This window comes from Ceratotherium simum, chromosome 35, assembly GCF_057802395.1.
Source record: "Ceratotherium simum simum isolate JZ-2026a chromosome 35, ASM5780239v1, whole genome shotgun sequence".
Lineage (NCBI taxonomy): Eukaryota > Metazoa > Chordata > Mammalia > Perissodactyla > Rhinocerotidae > Ceratotherium > Ceratotherium simum.
In genome coordinates, this window is record NC_141934.1 from 8,202,620 (window position 1) to 8,225,767 (window position 23,148).

General features: G+C 51.4%; 1 protein-coding gene across 5 annotated transcripts; it reads right to left on the minus strand.

The window, feature by feature from the left end:
- Positions 1 to 2,389: 2,389 nt before the first annotated feature.
- Positions 2,390 to 17,869, minus strand: TCN2 (transcobalamin 2). 5 transcript variants are annotated; one of them, XM_087423959.1, is made up of 11 exons: positions 17,773 to 17,869; positions 17,290 to 17,500; positions 13,928 to 14,120; positions 12,793 to 12,950; positions 11,588 to 11,749; positions 10,302 to 10,474; positions 9,983 to 10,169; positions 8,912 to 9,083; positions 8,017 to 8,154; positions 5,783 to 5,898; positions 2,390 to 2,976 (listed from the first exon to the last, which is right to left on the minus strand). In XM_087423959.1, exons 2-11 carry the CDS (start codon positions 17,351 to 17,353, stop codon positions 2,915 to 2,917), a joined length of 1,425 nt encoding a protein of 474 aa, XP_087280085.1. In that variant the 5' UTR covers positions 17,354 to 17,500; positions 17,773 to 17,869; the 3' UTR covers positions 2,390 to 2,914. The 5 variants fall into 5 exon arrangements, with proteins under 5 accessions (XP_087280085.1, XP_087280087.1, XP_087280086.1 ...); XM_087423961.1 differs by having other exon boundaries at positions 17,290 to 17,497; positions 17,773 to 17,862; XM_087423960.1 differs by having other exon boundaries at positions 17,290 to 17,567; positions 17,773 to 17,835.
- Between the last annotated feature and the right edge of the window lie 5,279 nt (positions 17,870 to 23,148).

Here is a 23,148-nt window from a genome sequence, read left to right on the forward strand (position 1 = left end):
CTGGAAGCAGGTGACCCAGCAGGTGATCGCAGATCGGAGCCCAGAAGGGCCAGGAAGACGTATCACCACCAGCTGCCCGCGACAGAGGGCTCCGTCCCACCCACTCTGCACAGTTACCCCTGGAGGGGGGTGCCGACAAAGAGCTCAGCCAGGGGAAGGAAGCAAAGTGCCCAAGGTTGTGTGGCTTGAGTGGTGGCAGGGGATTTGGACCAGGTCTGGCTGGCTCCAGAGCTCCAGTTTCTAACTGGGCTTGACTTGCAGGCAATATGACTCTCCATAGGATATTCCCTTGAGGGAGAATGGGGGACAGGATGCCTAGCCTCATGGAGGGCAGCAGGGGGCTCCTTCATTCCATCCAAAAGCCCAGAGCAGCCGGCCCTTGCTTACAGGCTCCCCAAATCCCTCAGGTCTGAGTGCTGCCCTTTAGGGTCTCAGGCTGCTGCTGAGGGAAGATGATGCAGGGAGGTGCTCTGGGAGGCATCAGGAGGGAAGAACCCATTTCTAGCAGCTGGGCTGCAGAGGCTGTGGGATGGGCCTCTCCTCTTGTTGCTGCATGTCCCTAGACAACTCACTTCCCTGCTGGGGCCTCAGTTTCCCTATCTGTGATCCATGATGAGCTCACAGGCATGAACATGCTATGTAACCCAGACACTATCCAGAGCTGTGAGTTAGGAAACAAGCTGAGAGAGGGGAAGTGGCTTTTCTGGACTCACACAGATCTAAACGCAGGCTAGACACAAACCTGGTCCCTGATGCCCAAGGGAGGGTCTCTGATTTATCAGACTCTTACTGTGGGGCCCTGCACTGGACATGACTGTTCTCTCACCCACACCGCTTCTCAGGTCCCTGCCGATTGTACGAGACTAGACACCAGACCCAGGGTCCATAGGTGGGCTGTGCTGGTCAAACCACTCTCCAGGCTTTGGAACACAGGCTGAAAAAGGAAGAGGGGGCTGGGGGCTTGACCTGGAAGGTGGCGGAGTGACTGCTGAGTCCACACTCAGAGGAAGGTGACTGAGGAGGAAGACGAAGAGCAGGCCTGAGGGTGATGGAGGCGACGGAGCCCTGAGCCCCAGCTTCTATTTCCTACCGCCCTTGGCTGCCCCTGAGTTGGTAGGCTGGGTCTTTTCAGCAAATATCCTTTGATTTGAGCAGGATTCAGTATCTTCCTGCTCCTTGGAGCCAAACACACCCTGACTAAGACTGTCCCTCTGGAGGTAGGATCACGCCCTGCTCATGGACCCTTGAAAGCCCAGTGCAAGGGTGTTCCCTGTAGTTACCACCCACCCTCTTTCTAGCCTGGCCTGAGGCCTGCCACAGCCAGTTCTCCTACACAGGAGGGGCCCGTGCTTCCTCAGTTCGTGCCTCAGGGGGTGGGGAGGCAGCAGGGTGGTGCAGTGGCAAGTGCCCGAGGGCTGGGGTCAGTGGGTGAGGATCTTGGCTCTGCCACCTCAGGCTCTGTGACCTGAGGCAACCCGGACCTGAGTCCGCCCTTGAATGACTGGATTGTAAAGGGGAGAGTCACAGGGCGGGTTCTGAATCCTCCAGGCGAGTCCTTGGCTGTGAGGAAGGAAGCACAGGTGAACCAGCACTCGGGGTTCTGGGCACAGACATTTCACCTGAAAAATGGAAGCCGCTTCTCATTTGGCTTTCTGATACTTTGATGTTTGTTTCAACGTAAAAGAATTCTTAAATCGCCTCCTACCTGCCCAGACCCTAAATATATGAAACTGGCGATCTAGGAAGAGGCTCGTGTTTAATGTGCGGCTTCAAGGACGCGGTGTGTATCGCTGTAAGACCTGACCTGCTGTCTATCAGAGCGCCCCTCCAAGGGCAGGCCTCCTTCCTAACTTCGGGGAGGTGGAGTGTGGGGGTGCTTCCCTGGCCTGAGCCCCAACTTCCTAAGAGGCAGGGTCCCTGCACCCTGGCTGCCAAGGCCTGGGGTGGTGCCCTGACTGCACTGGGGAGAAGCAGAGGGGGAGAGCCCCAGCTCTAAGGTCCTGGGCGTCTAGCTGAGTTTGGGCTCTGCCAAGTAATCGTAACAATCATTGAAGCCCCCAATTTTCAGTATTGGAGTGGAGGAGCCAGGAGGCTGCCTCAGGCCAGGTTTGTCTGTCTCCTAGGCCACGTCCTCTGCCTGACACTGTGGGTGAGTCACTCTCCCTCCTGGAGCACCACTTTCTTTATCTGTAAAGCAGAGATGAAAACGAAAATACCAGCAACCTCAGAGTTGTGCAAGAAAGTGTCTAGCAAGTATGTGCTCTCTAAACAGTAATCAACCTCGCCACTGCCTGCATCATTTCCCCCTAGGACCCAGGAGAATGCTCACCCACCCTCCTCTGCTCCCCCCGGAGGTATCGCCCTTTTCTCTGTTCCTGGCGCGCGGGCATGAGGCGTCAGGACGCTGGGGCGTGTGTACAATCAATGCTTTAATCATTTGGTTGGTGGGCTTTGAGCAGTCCTGCAGAGCCCTCGCCAGCTACATTGCCAGCTCTGGGGCCACCTCCCTGACAGCGTAGTGGAGAGCTGGGGTCAGGACCACAGCCCCCGGGCCACAGAGATCTCCTTGCAGGACCCAGAATGGGCGGTACTCACAACGCCAGCGGCTGGTGGACTTCCTCTCCTTGTGCTGAGGAGTCTGAGAGGCCTTGTGCCCTTCCGACTATGAGTGGCCTTCATGGGACACCTGCGGGGCCAGCTGGGCCAGGCCCTGGCAGACAGACCTCCCAGGGGAGGTGCTTGGCTCCCTGCTCCAGGGTGGGTGGTGGCTTAGGACCTTCGCAGGGGTGGTGGCTGGGGTCATCCGGGGGACATTGCTCCAAGTGCACATGAGGTGGCAGCAGGGTCAGGCACGTGCCTATTACAGGGATGCCCAGGGAGTGTGCAAGGCTGCTGGGGTGGGTGAGCCCTGAGGCTACCAGCTAACCAGCCTCAGCTCGATGGTTTCTCCATCCTTGGGTGTGTAATCAGCAATCCCTGCAGAAACAGATTGAGTGGGGGATTAACAAGGCAGAGTATCCCGCCCCCCAGCCTCACCTTCTGGACCCCTACCCTGAGGCCACGGTCTGTAAGATCCGCGTGGTGGTGGGACACTGGGGGCTGTCCAGAGCCAGTCTGGAGAGTCTGAACTCAGCTATGACCTCAGGGTCCTGAGGCCCACAGGCTCATTTTGCAGTGGGGGAGCCCCCAGAAGGGGAGGGGTACACGACAGCTTGCTGGATAACCAACATGGGGTGAAAGGAACCAGAGACCCTGACAACACCTGGCACGCGGGGTCACTGTCTTCACAGTCTCTCGAGGGGCCATCAGGAAAAGGGACTTGCTCAGTGTGGTCTGGAGGAGAACCAGGACCACAAGTGAAGTCTCCTGGGAGCCAGCCTTCACCCACTAGGCTCCGGCAGGACACGCGGGTTCAGGCCCCAGCTCTGCACTCACTAGTGGTGTGCCTTTGGGCAAGTTATTTAACCTCCATGAGTGCTGGTGTTCTCATTTCTGAAATGAGAATAATGATGACGTGAACAATTGGGCCCTCATGGGAGTGGGCTTCCTGCTGGACTGGGGGGCCGAGGGGGCAGGACACAACCACCCACGTCTGCCTTATGGCTGAGTCTATCGGCTCTTCCCCTAGTCTTCATCCTCCAGTCCAGCCTTTATCAGTAACAGAGGCCAGATCTGAGGTCTCCATCTGCCACTCCTTTGTTTTATTTCTCAATGTGTTCATAAGCCAGGCAGGGAAAGAGAATGCTTTTTATTGGGCTCTCTCAGAAAGCCCCACCTTCTGGAAAGCACTTGGCCCAATGCCTGGCACGTGGTAAGTGCCCAGTAGAAGTTCCAGGTAGCAGGAACAGGGACAGATGAACTTTAAGAGGCTGTCTGGTGCCTGAGTTGATGCACAAGGATGCTCATGACAGCTTGGGGAGTAAGAGTTAAGATTGGAAACACCCTAACGGTCCAGCAGGAGTTGATAAGCTGTGGTCCACCCATCCCACTTGCTGCCCCATAGTGCAGCGCCCAGTGCCAGGAGCGGGCCCTGCTTGGCCTAAGCCAGTCATGTGGTGGTCCCTTCTCTCTAGCCAATGGTGGGCACAGAACCTGGGCCATCTCCTAGCAACAGGGATGGGGCCAGGAATGCACCTGTGTCCCAATTCTGCCTTTGTTTGCTGGGGGATTCAGAGAGAAGTTTCCTCAGTAATATAAGGGGGCAGCCCTGGGAAGACACAGAAGGAGGAGGAAGCCAACAAAGAGAGGAGTATGAAGTCACAGGGAAGTGGGGTAGGAGCCCAGGTTACACCAGCCCTGAAGTCCTTACTCCCTCTCGACTCTGGTCACACAAGCCAATGGATGTCATATTGTGGAAGCTTGTTTGCATTGTGTTTCTTGTTACTTGCAGCCCAGAGCACCCTAGTAGATGATATATTCTATGTGGCTATTACAGTCATCCCCCCTTACCCACGGTTTTGCTTTCCACAGTTTCAGTTACCCACGTCAACCATGGTCCAAAAATATTAAGTGGAAAATTCCAGAAATAAATGATTCATAAGTTTTAAACTCATTTAAACACTGGTCTGAGTAGCATGATGAAATCTCTTGCCATCCCACTCCATCCTATCTGGGACGTGAATCACCCATTTGCCCAGTGTATCCACTCTGTATACACTACCCACCCATTAGTCACTTAGTAGCCATCTTGGTTACCAAATAGACTATCTGGTATCTCAGTGCTTGTGTTCAAGTAACCCTTATTTTACTTAATAATGACCCCAAAGCTCAAGAGTAGTAATGCTAGCAATTCAGATATGCCAGAGAGAAGCCGTAAAGAGCTTCCTTTAGGTGAAAAGGTGAAAGTTCTCAACTTAATAAGGAAAGAAAAAAAATCGTATGCTGAGGTTGCTAAGATCTATGGTAACTTTTATTACAGTATATTGTTATAATTGTTCTATTTTATTATTACTTATTGTTGTTCATCTCTTACTGTGCCTAATATATAAATTAAACTTTATCATAGGTATATATGTATAGGAAAAACCATAGTATATACAGGGTTCAGTACTATCTGCGGTTTCAGGCATCCCCTGGGGGTCTTAGAAAGCATCCCCCACAGAGAAGAGGGGATTACTGTACAAAGAAAGGGGAAGATCTACATATACTGACACGGAAAGATGTCTACAATGCTTTAAAAATGAAAAAAATAAGTTTCAAAACAGTATATAGAGCTATGCTGTCCAGTACACTAGCATTAGCTACATGCGTTTACTGAGCACTTGAAATCTTAGTACACACCAAAAAAGCATGCAAAATATGTCATTAATAATTTTACATTGCTTATTTCTTGGAATGATAATATTTTGGATATTCTTTTTAGTTTCACCAACTACAAAATTTAGAATTACACACATGGCTCACTCTTTATTTCCCTCGGACAGCATTGCTATAAAGTATGGCTCCATTTTTATGAAAAAACAAACTTACATACTTAAAAAGTTATCTGGAAGAAAATACACCAAAAGTTAAAAGAAGTTATATCTGGGTAGCAAATTATGGGTGATTTTAAGTTTCTTCTTTTTTCCCTATCTGATTTCCTAGAGTTGCCACAATAACTTATGTGAAAATTCTTAAGGATTCAGTTAAATAAATTATATGCAACCTTGAGCATCAATTATTATCCAAAGCTGAGACCCAGGAGGGTTTTGGGGGAAAGCTGGGGTGAGTTGATGTAGCCTCACTGCTGGGACAGGGCTGGGGTGGGGGACTCGTCCAGAGGTGGCCAGCCACCTTGACTCACCTTGTAGCAGAGGCATGTCGGGGGCTCGGAGGAGTTGCCAGAACTCATGTTTCCCAACTTCTTTCCCCATCACGGAGGTCAGGTAGGGGCCTGACAAGGAAGACTGTGTTCCATACCTACCAAAGGGACAGGCAAAGAGGGAGAAAAGTGACTTTTGCGCCCATCTGCCAAGAGCAGAAATAGAACTAGCCACACCAGGAAAGTCCTGCCCTCACCCTCAGGGCCAAAGCTAGCCAAACCCTTTCCAGGCTATCTCCAGTGGGTCTCACCTCCACACCTCCTCTCCAGCCCCAGTGACACTGCCCACTCAGTGGACATCATTCCCTGTGTGTTGACCATGACCATGGCCTGCAGGAAGGGACACCTGTTACATTATCAACTCAGCAGTTGCCCCCTCTCTGGGGTTGATGTTGTCAGCAGTGAGAATCAGAAGCTGCCGGCTTCACACAAAAGATGCCAATGCCCGGGGCTGGCCCCATGGCCTAGTGGTTAAGTTCAGTGCACTCTGCTCTGGCAGCCCAGGTTCAGTTCCCAAGTGCAGATTTACACTTGTTGGTGGCCATGCTGTGGCAGCGACCCACATACAAAATACAGGAAGATTGGCACAGATGTTAGCTCAGGGACAATCTTTCTCAAGCAAAAAGTGGAAGATTGGCAACAGATGTTAGTTCAGGGTGAATCTCCCTCAGAGGAAAAAAAAAAAAGATGCCAATGCCCAATGAGAGAAGGTGAAGCCAGCATCCAGAGAGAAGCAGGAATATGGGGACAGGGGCAGAGACACCTGGTGGTGGCACTGGGTCTCTGGTTCTGGAATTTTCTGTGGCTCAGTGGCACTCCCCTCTTGTTGTGGCTGGGCTGCTCAGTCTTCTCTCTGATTCTACACACCCCGTGCTCCCCATTACCAGTGAGGGCTGGAGTTAGAGTTCTGGCCTTTGCAACCAAGAGAATCCTTACTCACACCTCCCTCCCTGAGCTCCTCACCCTGGACTTTGTGTTTCTCCAACCCATCTGGGCACCACTGCAAAGGGATCCTCTTAAATCTCCATGGGTCACGTCCTTCCTCTCTCCAAAAAACTAATGGTTTTGGTCTTAGAGAGGGACGCTTTTTATAGTTTTAAGAAACAGAAAGCCACTCAGGATGACCTAGTCAAAGGGAAAGTATTTTAGGGGATGTCACAGAGAGGCTCCCGTCCCCAGTCATTCCCTAAGTCTGTGGGGCCACATGGCTGCTCAGAGCACTTCTCTCTGCGAGTCTGCCTCCCTCTGTTTCTCTCTCCTCTCTTTCCCTCTGTCTCTCTCACTTTCTATAGCCCAGCTTTCTCTGCTGTGCATTCACGGGCCTCAAATATGGCTTCCATGCCCGGCCTCTGAACCCAGTTCAGGCCCCCACCTCCACTAACAGGAGAATGATTTCTTAGCTTGGTGGCCCTGATGTCTTCTCAGAGGTCCTGGAGCTCTGAACAAAAATGTTAAGTTCCATTTTTTCCTTTTGATGACAATATCCAAACATGAATGCCAGCAGGTTCTGGGTAATGTCAATGCCCGCTAGACTGAGGCCTGCAAGGATGCTCAGTGCATGCGGCCATCGAGACCGGGTTGGCCCTGAGCAGTACTGCTGTATGTGCTGCAGGCGACCAGGAAGAGAACCCAGGTGGGCTTAGTAGTGAATGCAGTGTTCAGCCCGGGGGGACGAGCCTATGAAGCCGCAACTGCCTGTACAGGCTTGACAGTGGCTCAAATCCAGGGAGTGCGGGGAGCACTGGTCTCGCTAGGCGTCTGGCAGCATACACCTGCTCCTCAGCAGATAGTCCTATTTTTTGTTTTTTTTCTTTCTTTTTTTTTTTTGAGGAAGATTAGCCCTGAGCTAACATCTGTTGCCAATCCTCCTCTTTTTGCTGAGGAACATTGGCCCTGGGCTAACATACATGCCCATGTTCCTCTACTTTATATGGGACGCCGCCACAGCATGGCTTGACAAGCGGTGCATCGATGCGCGCCGGGGATCCGAACCTGCGAATCCTGGGCCACCGAAGCGGAGTGCTCGCACTTAACTGCTGCGCCACCAGGCTGGCCCCACAGATAGTCCTATTTGAATGCTATAGGTTTTATAGTTGTCTTTGTATTTAATTTACAAAGTTGTTCAGGATTTATAGCTGTCTAGATCCAGAAAGAGAAAAGACTTTTCATAATAAACATATTAGTACACATCTAAGTGATATTATAACAGAAATAACCTGGGGTCTGGGAGAACTTCTGTCCTTTCAAGGGGTCTTTGCATGTCTCTGGGCTGAAATTCCCTTGCCCAGATGACCCCTAAGGCGCCAGCTGTGGGGCCTCCTTGGCTGCAGGAGGCTGTCCTCTGGGAACTCCAGCTGGGGACAGAAATTGGGGCCCTCTCAAACTGAGGCATATCTTTCTGGAAGAGAAGTCTGGGATCTGGGTGACCCAGTGGAAGGTACTCAACTTCTCTGGGCCAGATTCCTCATTGATAACAGGAGAATCACACCCATCTTATTTAGGGCATTGACATGGCCGGGCATAGAGCAGGGCTCTGGAAACGCTCATCCGCAGACTTGTCACGTCTCAGGGTGAGAAGCAAGTTTAAGGACATTGTCCAACCTCCACAGTCTACAGAGGGCTTGCCCAGGGTAATTCATCACAGGGATTAGACCAAACTCATTTGATAATAAAAATTCCTATTCTTATGAAAGCTAACCCGTATTGAGCAGTTACTAAGTGCAGGACCTTGCACATACAAAAAGCGTGAGACACATCCTCCTTGTGCACTAGTTCTCGGACTCCTTGCACAGGCCCTCTGAGGAGGGGAGCACAAGTGGTGTCCTCCCTGAGTTTTGGGTAAATAACTGGTTCTGGGTCCCTAGATGGAGAGTGGCAGAGCTGGATTCCAATGGCTTTGCTCTCCTAACCTGCTCTCCTAATGCCCGTGCTGGCCCACAGCTGCCTGTGTCCACTCCAGTGTGGGCGAGTGAGGAGTGGAGAAAGTGGAAGCAGGGCCTGGGCTGGCGCCTCTCCTGAGGGAGCCCTCTCCTCCATCCCCCGTCCCTCCCATGACCCCGTTTCAGGGATGGGGGGTCGGGTGGGGCGAGGGCTGGGAGGTGGGGGTCTCACATGAATCCTCCGAGCTCCTGGGCCTTCTTCAGGACATCTTCCAAGGAGGACCCAGCAGGGACAGTGATGGAATGTCTGTACGGTGGCAAGACACTGGGGACCTTCAGCGTGACCCTGATGACCTCTGAGACTTGAGTCTGTGAAGGGGTCTCCATAACTGGTTCCAACATGGCTGTGCCAGGGAAAGAGGAAGGGGCCACTGGTGTGAGGGCAGGGGGCTGGGCATCAGTCTTCTTTTCTTCCCTCGAAGACACTGTGGCCCATCGAGACCTCCCTTTCGCTATGGTCTCACCTCAGTCAACACCACCACGACTGGGGCAGCCAAACCCTGGCTGCCATCCCAGCCTCCCCTGTCCCTCAGCCCCCACACTTCCCAGCTGCCCAAGGTCAGGCCCCTCACTGGTTTCTCTGCCTCCAGTATCCTCCCTCCCACCTATCTGCCACATAGCACCCCAGAGGGCTCTTTCTAGAACATACATTTGTTTATATCACTCCCCTGTTACCTCTGAGGCTCTCCCCTCCTTTTCATTCTTCTGTCTGCCACTCCAGCTCATTCTTTCAGACTCCCCTCTTTAGTACGACCCTTCCCCCAAATTCCAGTCTTTTGCATCTCTGTGCCTTTGTTCTTGCTGCTTCCTCTGTTCTGCCTTTCTTCCCCTTTTCCACTGGCAAATCCCTCTCACCAACTCAAGTCCCTGTCTCAGATGAAGCCCTGAATCAAACTGCTAATTGGGACTCATTATGATGTATCAGAGCCAACCAAAGTATGTCTCTCTGCATTCATTAATTCATTCATTAATTCATTCAAACATTTCTGTACTGGGCATCACACAAGGGGCTGGAGATTCATGGCCTCCCCAGAGCTCTCCATTTGGTGTCTCCCTCCCCACATTGTGAGTTTCTAGAAGCCCTGACTGCATCTTTGCTGCCAGTGTGTTCCACGCACACCCACAAACCCTTGTTCACTCAGCAACTCAAGACCAAGCAACCTCCCCTGCGTGAAGGCATGCAGACTTCAATGAGTGCTCCTCAGATTGAAAAGAGCTGGGCCTCCGTGAAAGGCCCGGCTACCTCTTGGTGCTAGGCAGTCTGGGGAGATGAGATCCACATAGCTTTTGTGGTTCAGGACGGGCAGCAGCTGGGAAATCATGAGAACACTCTGGAAGGCCCCGTCCTGCAGACTGGCCAACAGAGCAGCCCTCGCCTTGAGGCATGCTTTGCCCAGCTGTACACCACGCATGGGGGAGGTCATCAGCAACTGGTGACAGAGTGAGGAAGAGAGGGACGAGATGGGTCAGCCGGTGGGGAGGAGCCAAGTCTTCCAGCCCCTGACCAGTCCACCTCCCACCAACCACCAGGGTGGACCATGGCTCCAGGGTCTCTTTCCCACCTGCAGCGCCAGAGGGCTGCTGTAGACATTCCCAAAGTGGCCCTCTGAGGTCTGGGCCTTCAGGATCTTCTCTCTCACTGTCCTGAGAGCCAAGGTGATCCTGTTTCTCAGATCAGGGTTCAAGTTGGAGCGCTCCAGACAGGTGAAGGCCAAGCCTGCCATGGCTGCTGTGTCTGCAGGGGACAGAGCCAAGTGGGGTCAGCCCAGGCAGGGCCTTTGGGCAATGGGCGGCCGCAGGAGGGCTTGAAGAAGGGGAGCAATGTGGTCAGATTAGCATTTTAGAAAGTTTCCACCAGCTAGGGGGACCAACTCAGCCCAGTTTGTCCAGAACTTTCTCCGTTTGGGCACTATAAGTCCAGTGTCCTGGGAAACTCCACAGTCCTGGGCAATCCCAAATGGCTGCTCACCCTACCCCTGTCTCCTGCTTGGGGGTCAGAGGTCAGGGAGAGAGACTGGAGGAGGGAGGCCCCTAGAGGCCCAAGAGGAATTTATCCTACACCACTCATTCCAAAACCTACCTTAATTTGGAAGCTCCAGGGGCGTTTTAAGTGGACTGATGCCTGGGTCCACCTCCAGGTGGTCTGATTTAATAGGTCCAGGGAGCTGCCTGGGCCCTGGGGGCTTTTAAGCCCCCACCCCATGGTGATTTAATGTGTCTACAGTGCTTTTTCTACAAGCCTCTGAGCCAGAACAAGCTCCCTGCGGGCAGGGGCTCTGCTACCTTCTTCTCTCTGGGCACCTACCTCCTCCAACCTACTCCTTCCTGCCCCCACGCTACGTGAGGCACATGCTCTCACTCACAGAACACAGCCAGGCCTACAAGAGACCTTGGATCACAATGACAGGAAAGGGCACGGGAGACCCAAGTTCACAAGGTGAGGAAGCAGATCCAGAATCCAGGTCTCGGGCTTAACAGCTCATATGATAATACAATCAGAGCCATGTAACCAGAACTTTCCCCATGCCAGGCACTGTGCTAGCCCTTCACTTATAAGGCATCCTTTATCGAGATGCTGCTGGGAAGTTATTTTACAGGAGAAGCTGAACCAGAAAGTCCATCTGACTTGCCTGGAGTGTCCTGCAGTGAGGGTGCGATGGAGCTGGGGTTGGGCTCCTGTCCCACTCCCACGTTGGTTCACAGCCACCACACCCCACGTGAGCTCTCGCCGCTCGCTAAGGAGGGGTCCCAAGGAAAGGTGAGCATGGGGCCAGGGGTGGACGCCTTCATTTGGGGCTGGGGTCTAGAGGAGTGCCAGCCTGGCTTCGGCAGGGTCTGCCCCACTCACCCACAGAGAGGTGATCCTGGTGGAGATGCCGGTCGTGCTCCACGGCATGTAGGAGCTTGCCCACCACGCGGTCATGGACTCGCTTCTGGTGGACACACAGGGCCAGGATGCTCAGGCCGTACTGGTAGTAGCTGGTGTGGGGATGGCCTTTGTGATTGTGCCCTGGGAGGGAGAAAGTGGAGGGGTGGGAGCTTCACACGGGGCCTGAGGGGTTGCCCCTCTGCCTCCTCCCAGCAACCAGCCCCACCAGCACACAGAACCCCACTGCCTGTACTTCCCAACACCTTCCTTTGGATCGTGGGATCCTTCACTCCTTCATTCCCTCAACCCTACTTGCTGAGGGCCTACTATGTGTCAGATGCTGTGCTCAGAGGTAGGAATACAGTGACAACATACCAGGCACAGAGCAGCTGGGGCCTCCAACAATAACCCAACCCACGCTCACAAGAGCGTGATTATAATTGAAATATGGACTGAGGTCCGGGGGAGCCATGTAACAGAGGTCTTTGAGTAGCTGGAGAGTCAGGGCAGGATTCTCTAAGGAAATGATGCTGGGGAGGTGGGCAGGGGAGAGCTAAAGATGGAGCAGGGGTGAGTTAGAGGGGGAGGGGAATCTTTCAGATGGAGGGGACATATATAAAGACTCCGATTTGTGAGCTGAGAGAAGGCCAGTGTGGCCAGAGCCCAGGAGGGGCGGATGAGTGGGTGAGCCAGAGAGTGAGTGAGCAGAGCCTGGAGAGGAGACGGGGGCAGTGGGCTGGGCCTGAAGGCTGTGAACACAGTGATGAGCAGCCCCTGCAGTGTTTAAGTAGTGCTGACAAGATCAACTTTATATTTAAAATGCTTGTTCTGGCTGTTCAGTGCTGAGTCCAGTCAGGGGACAGGAGAGTTAACAGAAAGAAGCTGAAGAGTAAGTGGCGAGGAGGCTGTGCAGTTGTCCCAGAGGTGGGTAATCAGGTCAATCTTGATGGCTGAGCAGCAGGACTTGCTGATGGAGTGCATCTGGGGTGCAGGAAAGGCGTGATCAAGGATGGCTACTGGGATAGGCCCAAGCATCTAGGTGGGTAGTGAGACAGGCAGAATGGAGAGCAGGAAAGAGGCCGGGGAGGAACACCCAAAGTTCTGATGTAGATGCTTCACCAGAGAATGGGGTCTGATGAGCCCTCCCAGTTGCTCCCTACTCCCAGCAGACTGTGTCCCCTCACCAATGGCATTCTTCTCATCTTCCAGGAACCGCTTCAGCTGTGAGACCAGCTTGTCCCCCTTGTGGCTCCTGGCCAACTCACAGTTGGCCCTGAGAGCGAGCATGTAGAGGGCCAGCTGGCCCATGGTGGGCTTGGCTTCACGGTCACTGTGGTCATTGCTGCCGGTAGACCAATTAACAACACTTCCGTAAGAAAGTGCCGCTCTGGTAAGCCTGGCTTGGGGCGCCCCCAAACAAGATCACAAAGTGGAAAAAGTCTGAAGATTTGGAAACTTTGTAAAACTGCCCAAAGCAGATATAGTCAGCTATGTAAGTTTTCTTCCCCCCCCCCCAAAGCCCCAGTAGATAGTTGTACGTCATAGTTGCACATCCTTCTAGTTGCTGTATGTAGGACACGGCCTCAGCACAGCCGGACAAGCGGTGTGTCGGTGCGTGCCCAGGATCCGAACCCGGGCCGCCAGTAGCAGAGCGCGCGCACTCAACCACTAAGCCACGGGGCCGGCCCCACACATATTTTCTAAAGATGAAATATTAGATTCAAGGACAAACTCTGAGAGATCTCACATCCAAATGACCTGTGCCTTCCCCACCATTTTGGTCCCACTTCACCCACGCGCTCTCCCCTTTCTTTCCTCTCCCCACTCTGCATCCACTTCTCGAGAGGGAGTCCAAGCAGGAGATGCTCCATGGCTGCTCCTGATCCTTCACCTCTCATTCAAACTTCCACGCTGGACCTCAGAACAAGGCTCTCTTTAATGCCCCCTGGACAGGGAGTCAGATACTGGCTCTGGGCTCAGTAGGAAAAAGTGTGGTCATGGATTAGTGATGTCTGCCTCAGGCATGGGAGGAGAGAAAAAAACAGATACTGCTTCTGAGCTCAGTTTGAAAGTGTGGTCACGGATTAGTGATGTCTGCCTCAAGTACAGGAGGGTACAGTAGCAGTACAAGGGCCCTGCACTGGCATCTCCCATCTAGTCAAACCAACCCCATTCTACAGATGGAGAAATGCCCAGAGTAGACAAAACTTGCCTAAGGTCTGCCAACAAAGCAGTGACAGACACAAACCAGAACACAAGTCTTCTGTCTCTTAGGATGTGGAGCAAGACATGGGGAAACAAGAAAGAGAGCGGCAATACCCCAGGAGGTTCTGCTGGTAATTGAGCTTGAGGCTGTGCAGGTAGAAGGCCTCCTTGTCCCCAGCCTGCATGCTGGAGAGGCGCAGGCCCACATAGATACTGGGGTTCAGGTGCTCCTGGGAGAGCTGATCCATCCAAGGCAAGAGGCGCTGGCCCAGCCGCTCCACCAGCTTGCTGTCCACATTTGGTATTTCTTGGGAAAGAGAACAGGCCAAGTGATGTCGCAGGGCCAGGCCACCAGCAAGGAACTGCTTTTACCTTCCCAGGACCTTCTCTAGGAAATAAACATCCCCACCTCACCTCCACCCAGCACACAACCTACTTGTGTGGGGAAATCTGGCCGTCACGCCTGCCTAGTGCCAGGCAACCACTCTGGCAGCAGGAGTGACAGAGAGACTAGAGGCCAAGCCTGGCGATTTGCCCTGGGCACCACCCCCGACCTCACTTGGTCCTCCTGCCAGCCCTGTGATGTAGGTGCTCTCATTATCGCTTTGCACAAAAAAGGAAACAGAAGTTCAAAGTCATATCATGTCTTCCACAAGGGCTGCAGAGCCAAGGCTGGACCTACCTGCAAAGCCCCTGCTCTATGGCACTCTGCTGAATGCATGTTCTGCCCATTTACAAAAACTTCAACCCAACCCGCAGAACGTGTTCCACATCTACTGTATTTATTAATTTTTTTTGGTGAGGAAGATTGGCCCTGAGCTAACATCTGTGCCAATCTTCCTCCATTTTGTACGTGGGACACCGCCACAGGATGGCTTGATGAGCGGTCTGTAGGTCCACACCCGAGACCCGAACCCACAAACTCCAGGCTGCCTAAACAGAGTGTGTGAACATAACCACTACGCCACTGGGCTGGCCCCCCACATTCAATTTTAAAACAGACTGCCCACTGGCTAACTGGGACTGCCTAGTGAACTTCCTCTGTGCAGATCTCAAAATAACACTTTTCTGGCCACCTCTGTGTAGGTGGAGAGGACTTGAGATGGTAAGGTGAATTGTTAGCAAGCCATCATCATTTGCAACCATTTTTCTGTGTGCTTTGGGATTTACCTGAAATTGTGTAACCAAAATACAGAAATACCTAGGAAGTAGAAGCTTCAGGGATGTTTCCCAGCTCCAGCTGACTGGCGCCTGCCTCCCTTAGGGAAGGGATCTGAACTGTGTGGGTGGCCTTGGAGGTACTTTGGACTTTTCCCTATTTACTGCCTCCCAGCTGCTGCAGGGATCCAGCTGCCTGCACTGTGTACCGTCCCAGGATGCTGGGCAGGCCGCCCCTTTCAGAGGACGAGCAAAGAAAAACCACGCGCAGAGTGTTTCACGCATCTTGGGCTGCAGGGCAAGAGGACCAGGGTTCCGCCCACAGAGCCCCCTCTCTCCCTGTTTGGATCCCACCATCTTATGTCTGTTTCCCAAAAGTCACAGATATCTGTTGCTGTGAGAGATGAGGGTAGGGGAGAGTTACTTTTCTTTCCCTTTCTCTCTCTCAACTCCTTTCTGTGTCTCTGCTTCCATTTCTATAGGGATTTCCCTCTTTCTCTGGATCTGTCTTAGTCTCTACATCTTTCAGCCCGTCTCTCTGGGCACCTGTCCCTCTGCACCTCTCTTTCCTCTCTCTCTTTTCTTCAAAGTGGTGAGGGAGCCCTGCCCCCACCCTGGGCCCTGACCTCCAGCCAGTGAGTCAGCCCTGAGATTAGAAGTGATAAGAAGAGAAGCTCCATCTGTAAAGAGAGGCTGAGAACCACAATGCAGCCTCCTTAGAAGGAAGGAGCCAGACAGATTCACTCAGGATAATAAAAGTGGCCCTGGGTGAGGTCCCTCCCCAGTGGGACCCTGCTCACAGGACCGCCCAGCTCTGCCAATGGAGGATTGACTGGCATTGACATTTGGAAGTGCAGGAGCCCGCCCTGCACCAGCACGAGTCCAGCATCTCTGTTAATTTCACAGCCACACGGAGCTTTAAGCTCACAGAGCGGGTGCCATGGGATGCTTGCATCACACCGAGGAGAAAGGCAAGGGAGCATTTTCAGCCCATTATACAGGTGAGGGAATGAGGCTCAGAGGGCCGAAGTGGCTCAGCAGCAGCAGGCTGCACTCCCAAAATTAGTCCAGGGCTCTTGTGGGGTCAGTCCTATGAGCCAACTGTTGAAAGGTTCATGCCCAGCAAGGGTAAGGACCGGATCCCAGGTCTCCCCTGGGGACTCTCTGGACCAGAACCAAGGGCCCAGGGCTCAGAAGTCTGGTTGCACTTGTGGAACCCAGGCCGGAGGCTTCTGGTGCCCAGGGGAGACCCTGGCCTGGAGTGCTGAGAACTGAGTCTGGCAAAGCCCTGGAAAGCTGGAGCACCTTGGGCAGGTCACCTGGGCCCTCTGACCTTTGACTTCTTCATCTGTCACCTGGACATGACTGTCCCTGCCTCTCGGTTTCTCCAAGGATCAAGAGATATCCTGGTGGCAAAAGCAGAGCCTAATGCTGTGGGCAGAGTTTGAGGAGGGAAGAAGAGCTGTGGGCGGCCCTGGGAGGATTCCCTTCCTGCCTTCAGCTTTCCGCCAGGCTCCGGTGCACAAGTAGCCCCAAACCTGTGTGCTCAGACTCATAGACAAGTCCCAAGAGGCCCCCGGGGGCCTGGGCCTGGGACACAGAGCCAGGCAGCCAGTCCCCTGTGCTTGGAATACACGTAGCACAAATGCCTTGCCAGGACCCGCCCGCCCCTCTCAGGATCCCCTCCCACCAGGCTCTCCACACACTCACCTCCCTCTGCCTTCGATACCTCTCCCCCCTGCCCTTCTTTGTCAGCTCCTCTCCTCCTTTGGGTCTCAGTTCCCACGTTGCCCCCTAGTCCTTGGAAATCTCTCCCGACCTCTCTCCCTGAATCAGTGGCCCCCTGGCTCTCTCTCTCTGCACCTGGCTGGCTTCCTTTGGCACACACCACAGACCCAAACAGCCCCAATATGTCTCTTAACTTCTTTGATCTGTCCCCTTCACTAGAATGGAGCTCTAGGAGGGCAGGGGCTGGACCTGTCTCGCTCTTTGTTCTTTCTCCAAAGCCTAACACAGCACCTGGCACAGAGAAGCCTTAATCAATGTGTGTTGGATGAATAAACGTACAAATGACTGAATTAATGGAGGAAATCGTGTCTGGTGGGGAGTCAGACATATAATTAATCTTGATACAATGTGCTAAACGCTGAAGTCCAGCCATGCCCAAACTGCTGTGGGAGCCCAGAGAGGCAGATCCGTCGCACTCCCCACACATCTGAGCCTGTTTCCGCAGCTAAACAGTCAGAGGCTTGGACAAGATGGCCCTCCCTCCTAAGGACCCAGGAGGAAAGAGAAACAGGGCAGATCAAGTTACTCACCGCAGATCTCAGCGAGAGCCCCCGGGCTCCCCAGCAGGAAGAGCAGGGCCATGAGTCGCCCCATGGCAGGAGCAGGTGGGTGAGCAGCAGGCAGGAAATGGGACAGGCTCCTGGGGCTGGGCTTGCAGAGGGTCTCCTGACCACAGTCCGTCACTACTCCGAAAGAGGCACCTTCCTGTCACTGATTAATCTCTGCACGCCTGGCACGCTGCTAAGTCAGCAGAGAAAAAGGGGAAGGAAGTCCAAAGAACAGAGGAAGGAAGAGCCGAGCAGGCTTCCTGGAGGTAGGGGGCAGGGGGAGAGGAGGGCAGGTAGGGATGGTGTGAGACATCTGAGGCCAGCCACATGCTGTTCCCGCTGCCTAAAGAGCCCTGGACCAGCGCAGAAGGCCTGCCATCTGATCTGCCCAAGTCTGTCTGATTGGGCCTGTCTGGTATCCCCCCAGCTGTTCCAGTGGTGGATGGCCAGTGCGGGGGTGCCTACCTGGTGCCTCTCACAGAAGGAGCCCCTCGAAGTGCCCACCCTGGCGTGGGACAGGGAGCAGTACGGGGAGCTGCTATTGTCACGTGAGCGAGACTGCTGTTGTCAGCTGTTCTCTGCCTGCCCGCCCAGGGAGGCGGGGCAGCTGGACCCAGAACAGACAGGCCAGTTTTCTCAATCATCTGGAAAGCTGAGGGCCTCCTGGAGACAAAACAAAACATATTAAGGAACGAGATTTAATCATTTGAGACACAAAGCCACCTGTAGCAAGGCTACTTGTCAGGACTAGGAAAGTGACCTAAAAAACCTCTGCAAGGAGGAGAGAGAACAAAGGATTCCTCATCTGCCCAGCCCCACAGGGAAATCAGGGTACAAGAGTTAACTCTGGGGTGCTGTGTGACCTTTACCAGGTTGCTTAACCTCTCTGAGTATGAAATAGGTTCTCATGTGTGAGGTGAGAGAGTTGGATAAGATCATTCTAGCTAAGCTCCCTTCCAGCTCAACTTGTGCAAATGTTATTACCTTAAAACGCCTCTAGTCATTTCCAAATAAGATTTTTACTGCAATCATTTTCTGGCAAATTGCCAAGGTTCGTTCTTTCAAGATAATTTGTTTTTGCGCCTGACTTATCACAAGTCAAGCTCTTGACATAGATAAATACAGAGGTGTGCATCTGCTTACAGAATTTATAATTAGATTGTCCAGTGCAGGAAGGCTGGGTGTGGCCCATCAGGGTGAGGTTCTGGGGAAGGAAGGAGGCTAGCTGGAGGCCCAATTTCTGCAGATTCTCAGGTTCGAATCTCCAAGGGCAATTTGTGTGCAATGGAGCCACCTTGGTCAGAGACAGGACTGCCCCAGCCCCCCAAGCCTCTGCCTGTGGTAGGTGGTGGTGATTCTGGTTCCTGTCACTTCCAGGAGGGCAGCCTGGAGGAGGCGGCCATGGTGGAGGGGCTCCCCATAGCCTGGCCTCTGGTGAGAAGCAGTTTCTTTCAGGATAGTCACCTCTGATACCTGAGGACTCGAGGGTACCACAGTGAGGGAAACAGATAACCCCCTGCCTGCTGGCTTGGACTCACCCTCCCAACAGGGAAGACGTGCATTTCCCAAAGCTATTAGAAACAGAGTGGCTGATTGGGGGTGGAGCTGGGCTGTTTTAGGTAATGCAGTTGTAGGGGAGGAAGACAATTCCTCTACCCACTCTAGGTCCTTCTGGCTGGCCTAAGAATTAAATTGACATGAGGCAGTGTGGGAGATCAAAATTGGCCACCTCGGGGCCGGCCCGGTGGCGCAGCGGTTAAGTGCACGTGCTCCACTGCAGCGGCCCGGGGTTCGCAGGTTTGGATCCCGGGCGCACACCGACACACCACTTGTTAAGCCATGCTGTGGCGGTGTCCCATATAATGTAGAGGAAGATGGGCACGGATGTTAGCCCAGGGCCAATCTTCCTCAAGAAAAAAGGGGAAGATTGGCATCGGATGTTAGCTCAGGGCTAGTCCTCACAAAAAAGAAAAAAAAAATTGGCCACCTCAAAATATGTCTTTTTACCTTGATTATTTTCTCTGAAAAAAACTTTGACCTTCTCCCAAACTTATGCCTAAAAGCAACAGACTGGGAGGGTTTTTGCTAAGCCCAGTCTTATCAAAATTCTCTTTACCAAACATTTATATTTGTAAGGGAAATCTCCATGTGTAAAGGTATCTCCCTCTCTGTACTGGGAAGTGGGGGGATGACCTCATCTCTAGAAACTTATCAATGAGGAAGGCAAGGCTGCATAATAACCTTACTGTGCTTTTCTGGTAATTGCCCATAACTGACTCCCCCACCCCCAACATCCTTCTTTGTCTTTACTTAAATCTATTTAAGAAGAGAACCTCCACCATTTTGTTGAGAAACTCGATTTCCCTGGTTTCTCCCATGTATACATGTTATTAAACTTTGTTTGATTTTCTCCTGCTATTCGGTCTCATGTCAATTTAATTTGTAGCCCAGCCAGAAAGGCCCCAGAGTGGGTAAAGGATAGTCTTCCTCCCCTTCAACAGAATAACAGGAGAAAATCAAAAAAAGCTTTATAACATGTATACATGGGAGAGACCCAGGAAAACTGAGCACCTCTCCAGAATGGCTGAGGTCACCACCTTAAATATCATTTTTAGCTAAAGACAGAGGAGAGTGTTGGGGGTAGTGGTTTGGGGATTCAAGGGGGAGGAAGAGAATTTACATGGAGATGGAAATGCAAACGGGCCAACTATAGACAATGTGACCTGAGAGACACATTTTACATTACATTACGGTTATCTTATGGTATTAGCTCCTTCCTGGAACAGGTCCTTCTATTTTAAATACTTTTAGGCAATGGGGGGTGGAGGGGTTTCAAAGTTTCTTTCAGAGTCTTTTGTTCTTAGAAATAATCAAGTCAAAGAAACACATTTTGGGGTGGCCAATTCTGATCCCCCACACAGTCAAGGAAAGTAAAAAAGAAAGATGACTAAAGCTTTTGGTTTGAGATTTCTACTTGGGAGACTTTAGCTGAGAAAGTAAAAATTAGCTTGCGATGAGTAAGTAGAAGTCTGCCTGTCCATGCATCAGGACAGGCAAGGATAAAGCAAGCCACAAAGTTAACAGGAAATACTATTTCTCCCAAGGTCATGTTACAGCTGTAAAGTGTCCTAATAGCCATGTTCTTTGAGTGACTATTACTTTTTTACTGAGATTTCTTTTTTTCCCCCTAAAATCACAAACTAGCAGAAATTTGCTGTTTGAAATTATTCTAGTAAGAATGAAACATTCCTGGGAGGAGCTAAGTCACCGTGAAACCAGCAAACAGTTAGCCATTGATGATTAGGGAGCTAAGAACTAGAGTTTTTTTCCTTTTTGCAATTACTGATTGTAGCTTTTAGTTGTTCCCCCACCCCTTGTTAACTATGCTGTTTAGGCAATATGCTGTCTGACTCCCACTAGGTTCCTATAGATAACATCTCCTTGAAGCCTGGGTCACCATGGTAATGGATGTTTGAGCTGTTTTCAGGAATTAGAACCCCTTGTCCACTTCAGGCCAGTTGAGACCACCAACACATACTGGGACCATGCAGATGTCTGATAAGTGATCTTTCAATGTCAAGAGGCTAAAAATTCCATCCTCGGGTCATGCCAACATCGCCATTTTGCGAACATGCATCCTACGAAGAGGCATGAAGTCTGACTAAGCTTGTGCAGATCATCAGTTACCTCACCTCTCCTCACCTCCAATGATCTATCTCCACATTTCAGACCACCTTGCCCCCGACCCCATAAATAACCCTGAGTCCCTATTTTCAAGGAGGCAGATTTGAAACTTGTTCTCCCGTTTTCTTCACTTGGCTGCCTTGTGATTAAACCCTCTCTCTCTGCAATCTCGTTGTCTCGGTGTTTGGCTTTCTGGGTGACGGGCAAAAACAAACTGGTTTGGTAACAAACTTGTCACAGAGAAGCAGCCTCAGATGAGGAGTTTCTGGACTCAACATTCCAGGCCTATCTTAACTTTGTAATTTCCAAAGGAACAGGACTCTGGTGGGTCCACTGTGCTTTGCTGTTGATAAATAAATGGCAAGCAATAGGATGTATTGGAGTATATGAGGAAGACTTTTGGTGTAAAACTAATTCGGCCAGACCTTGTTTTTCCAAAAGGGCCAGACGTGGCCTTTGAACATGCATTGTATATCTGCTTTAAGCATTTACTATGTCAAAAAGACACGAACAAATGCCGTTAAGATAAAGTAACTTCCCCCACATCAGCATTTCCTTAAGGATAAGCATCTCTCTCTCTAGGCTAGGGATTGATTGCTGACCTGCTGTGACCATCCAGCTGGAGACCACAGACCTGCTACCTGCTGTGTTCATCAATTGCTGTGTGAATCGCTGTGCCAGTTAGGCAGGCTAGGCAATCTCATGACTGTTGTAAAAGGGACATTCCAATCATATGTGATACATGCTCTTTGATGGTATATAACCACTCTGTACACCCCACTTCTTTGGTGCCCTTCCTTCCTTGGGGAAGGAAGGCCCCAGGCTATATGGTCCTCAAATTTAGCTCATAATAAACTCACCCTAATTTTGATTTATAGATGGGTTATGGATTATTTATGTCAACACTGTTCAGGCCTGAAGTTGACCCTTCTCATGCAGCTCTGTGTTGCGTTGAGCCTATCAAAACACTGTTTGGTGGGGGGGGCCAGCCTGGTGGTGTAGTGGTTAAGTTCATGTGTTCTGCTTCAGTGGCTCGGGGTTCATAGGTTTCGATCCCAGGTGCTGACCTACACACTGCTCATCAAGCCATGCTGTGGCAGTGTCCCATATACAAAATAGAGGAAGATTGGCACAGATGTTAGCTTAGGGCCAATCTTTCTCACCAAAAAACCCCAGAAACACAACAAAACAAAACAAAAACAACACTACCTGGTTTATGTTTCACCTAACTCTACCCTTCCCTCAAATCCTGTAATAACCTCTCCCTTTGTGTCGTCAGAATCCCACAGTTCCTCTGCTGAGTGGTCTCCCACATTGCAATGGGTCAACAAAGCTGACTTTATTAGACTAAAGGTTTGTTCTGGTAGTCTTAGGTGGATTGAGCTAGGACATAGCCAAAGAAAGAATCCAAAAGAGAAAAATAAAGTTGTACGCATGAAGATGGCATGAGAAGAACGGATATGGCAACTACATGACTATATGGTTATATATGGACTATCCATTTTATTAATTAAAAATGTAAATACATAACAATCTTAATTTAGAGGCCATTTAACATGAAAAGATGTTCATAATAAATCTTTTTTTTTTTTTGTGAGGAAGATCAGCCCTGAGCTAACATCCGATGCCAACCCTCCTCTTTTTTCTGCTGAGGAAGATTGGCCCTGAGCTAACATCCGTGCCCATCTTCCTCTACTTTATACGGGACACCGCCACAGCATGGCGTGACAAACAGTGCTTCGGTGCGCACCCAGGATCCGAACCCGCGAACCCTGGGCCACCGAAGAGGAGCACATGCACTTAACCGCTTGCACCAGTGGGCGGGACCCATAATAAATCTTAAATTTAAAAAATTACATAAGTAACGCATGTTGATTGCACAAAAAATTAGAAAATACAGATTTATTAAAGAAGAAAAAGGAGGAAGAGGAAGAGGAGGAGAAGGAGAAAGAAAAGAAAAAAAATCATCCATAGTCCCATAACATACAGAGTGGTTCTCAAAGTGTGGTCTGTGGATCCCTGGGGGTCTCCAAGACCCTTTCAGCAGGTCTGTGCATTCAAAATTACTTTAAAAAATAATACTAAGACATTATTTTCTTTTTTCATTGTTTGGGTATTGGCACTGATGGTGCAAAGCAGTGTCTAAAAGTGCTGGTG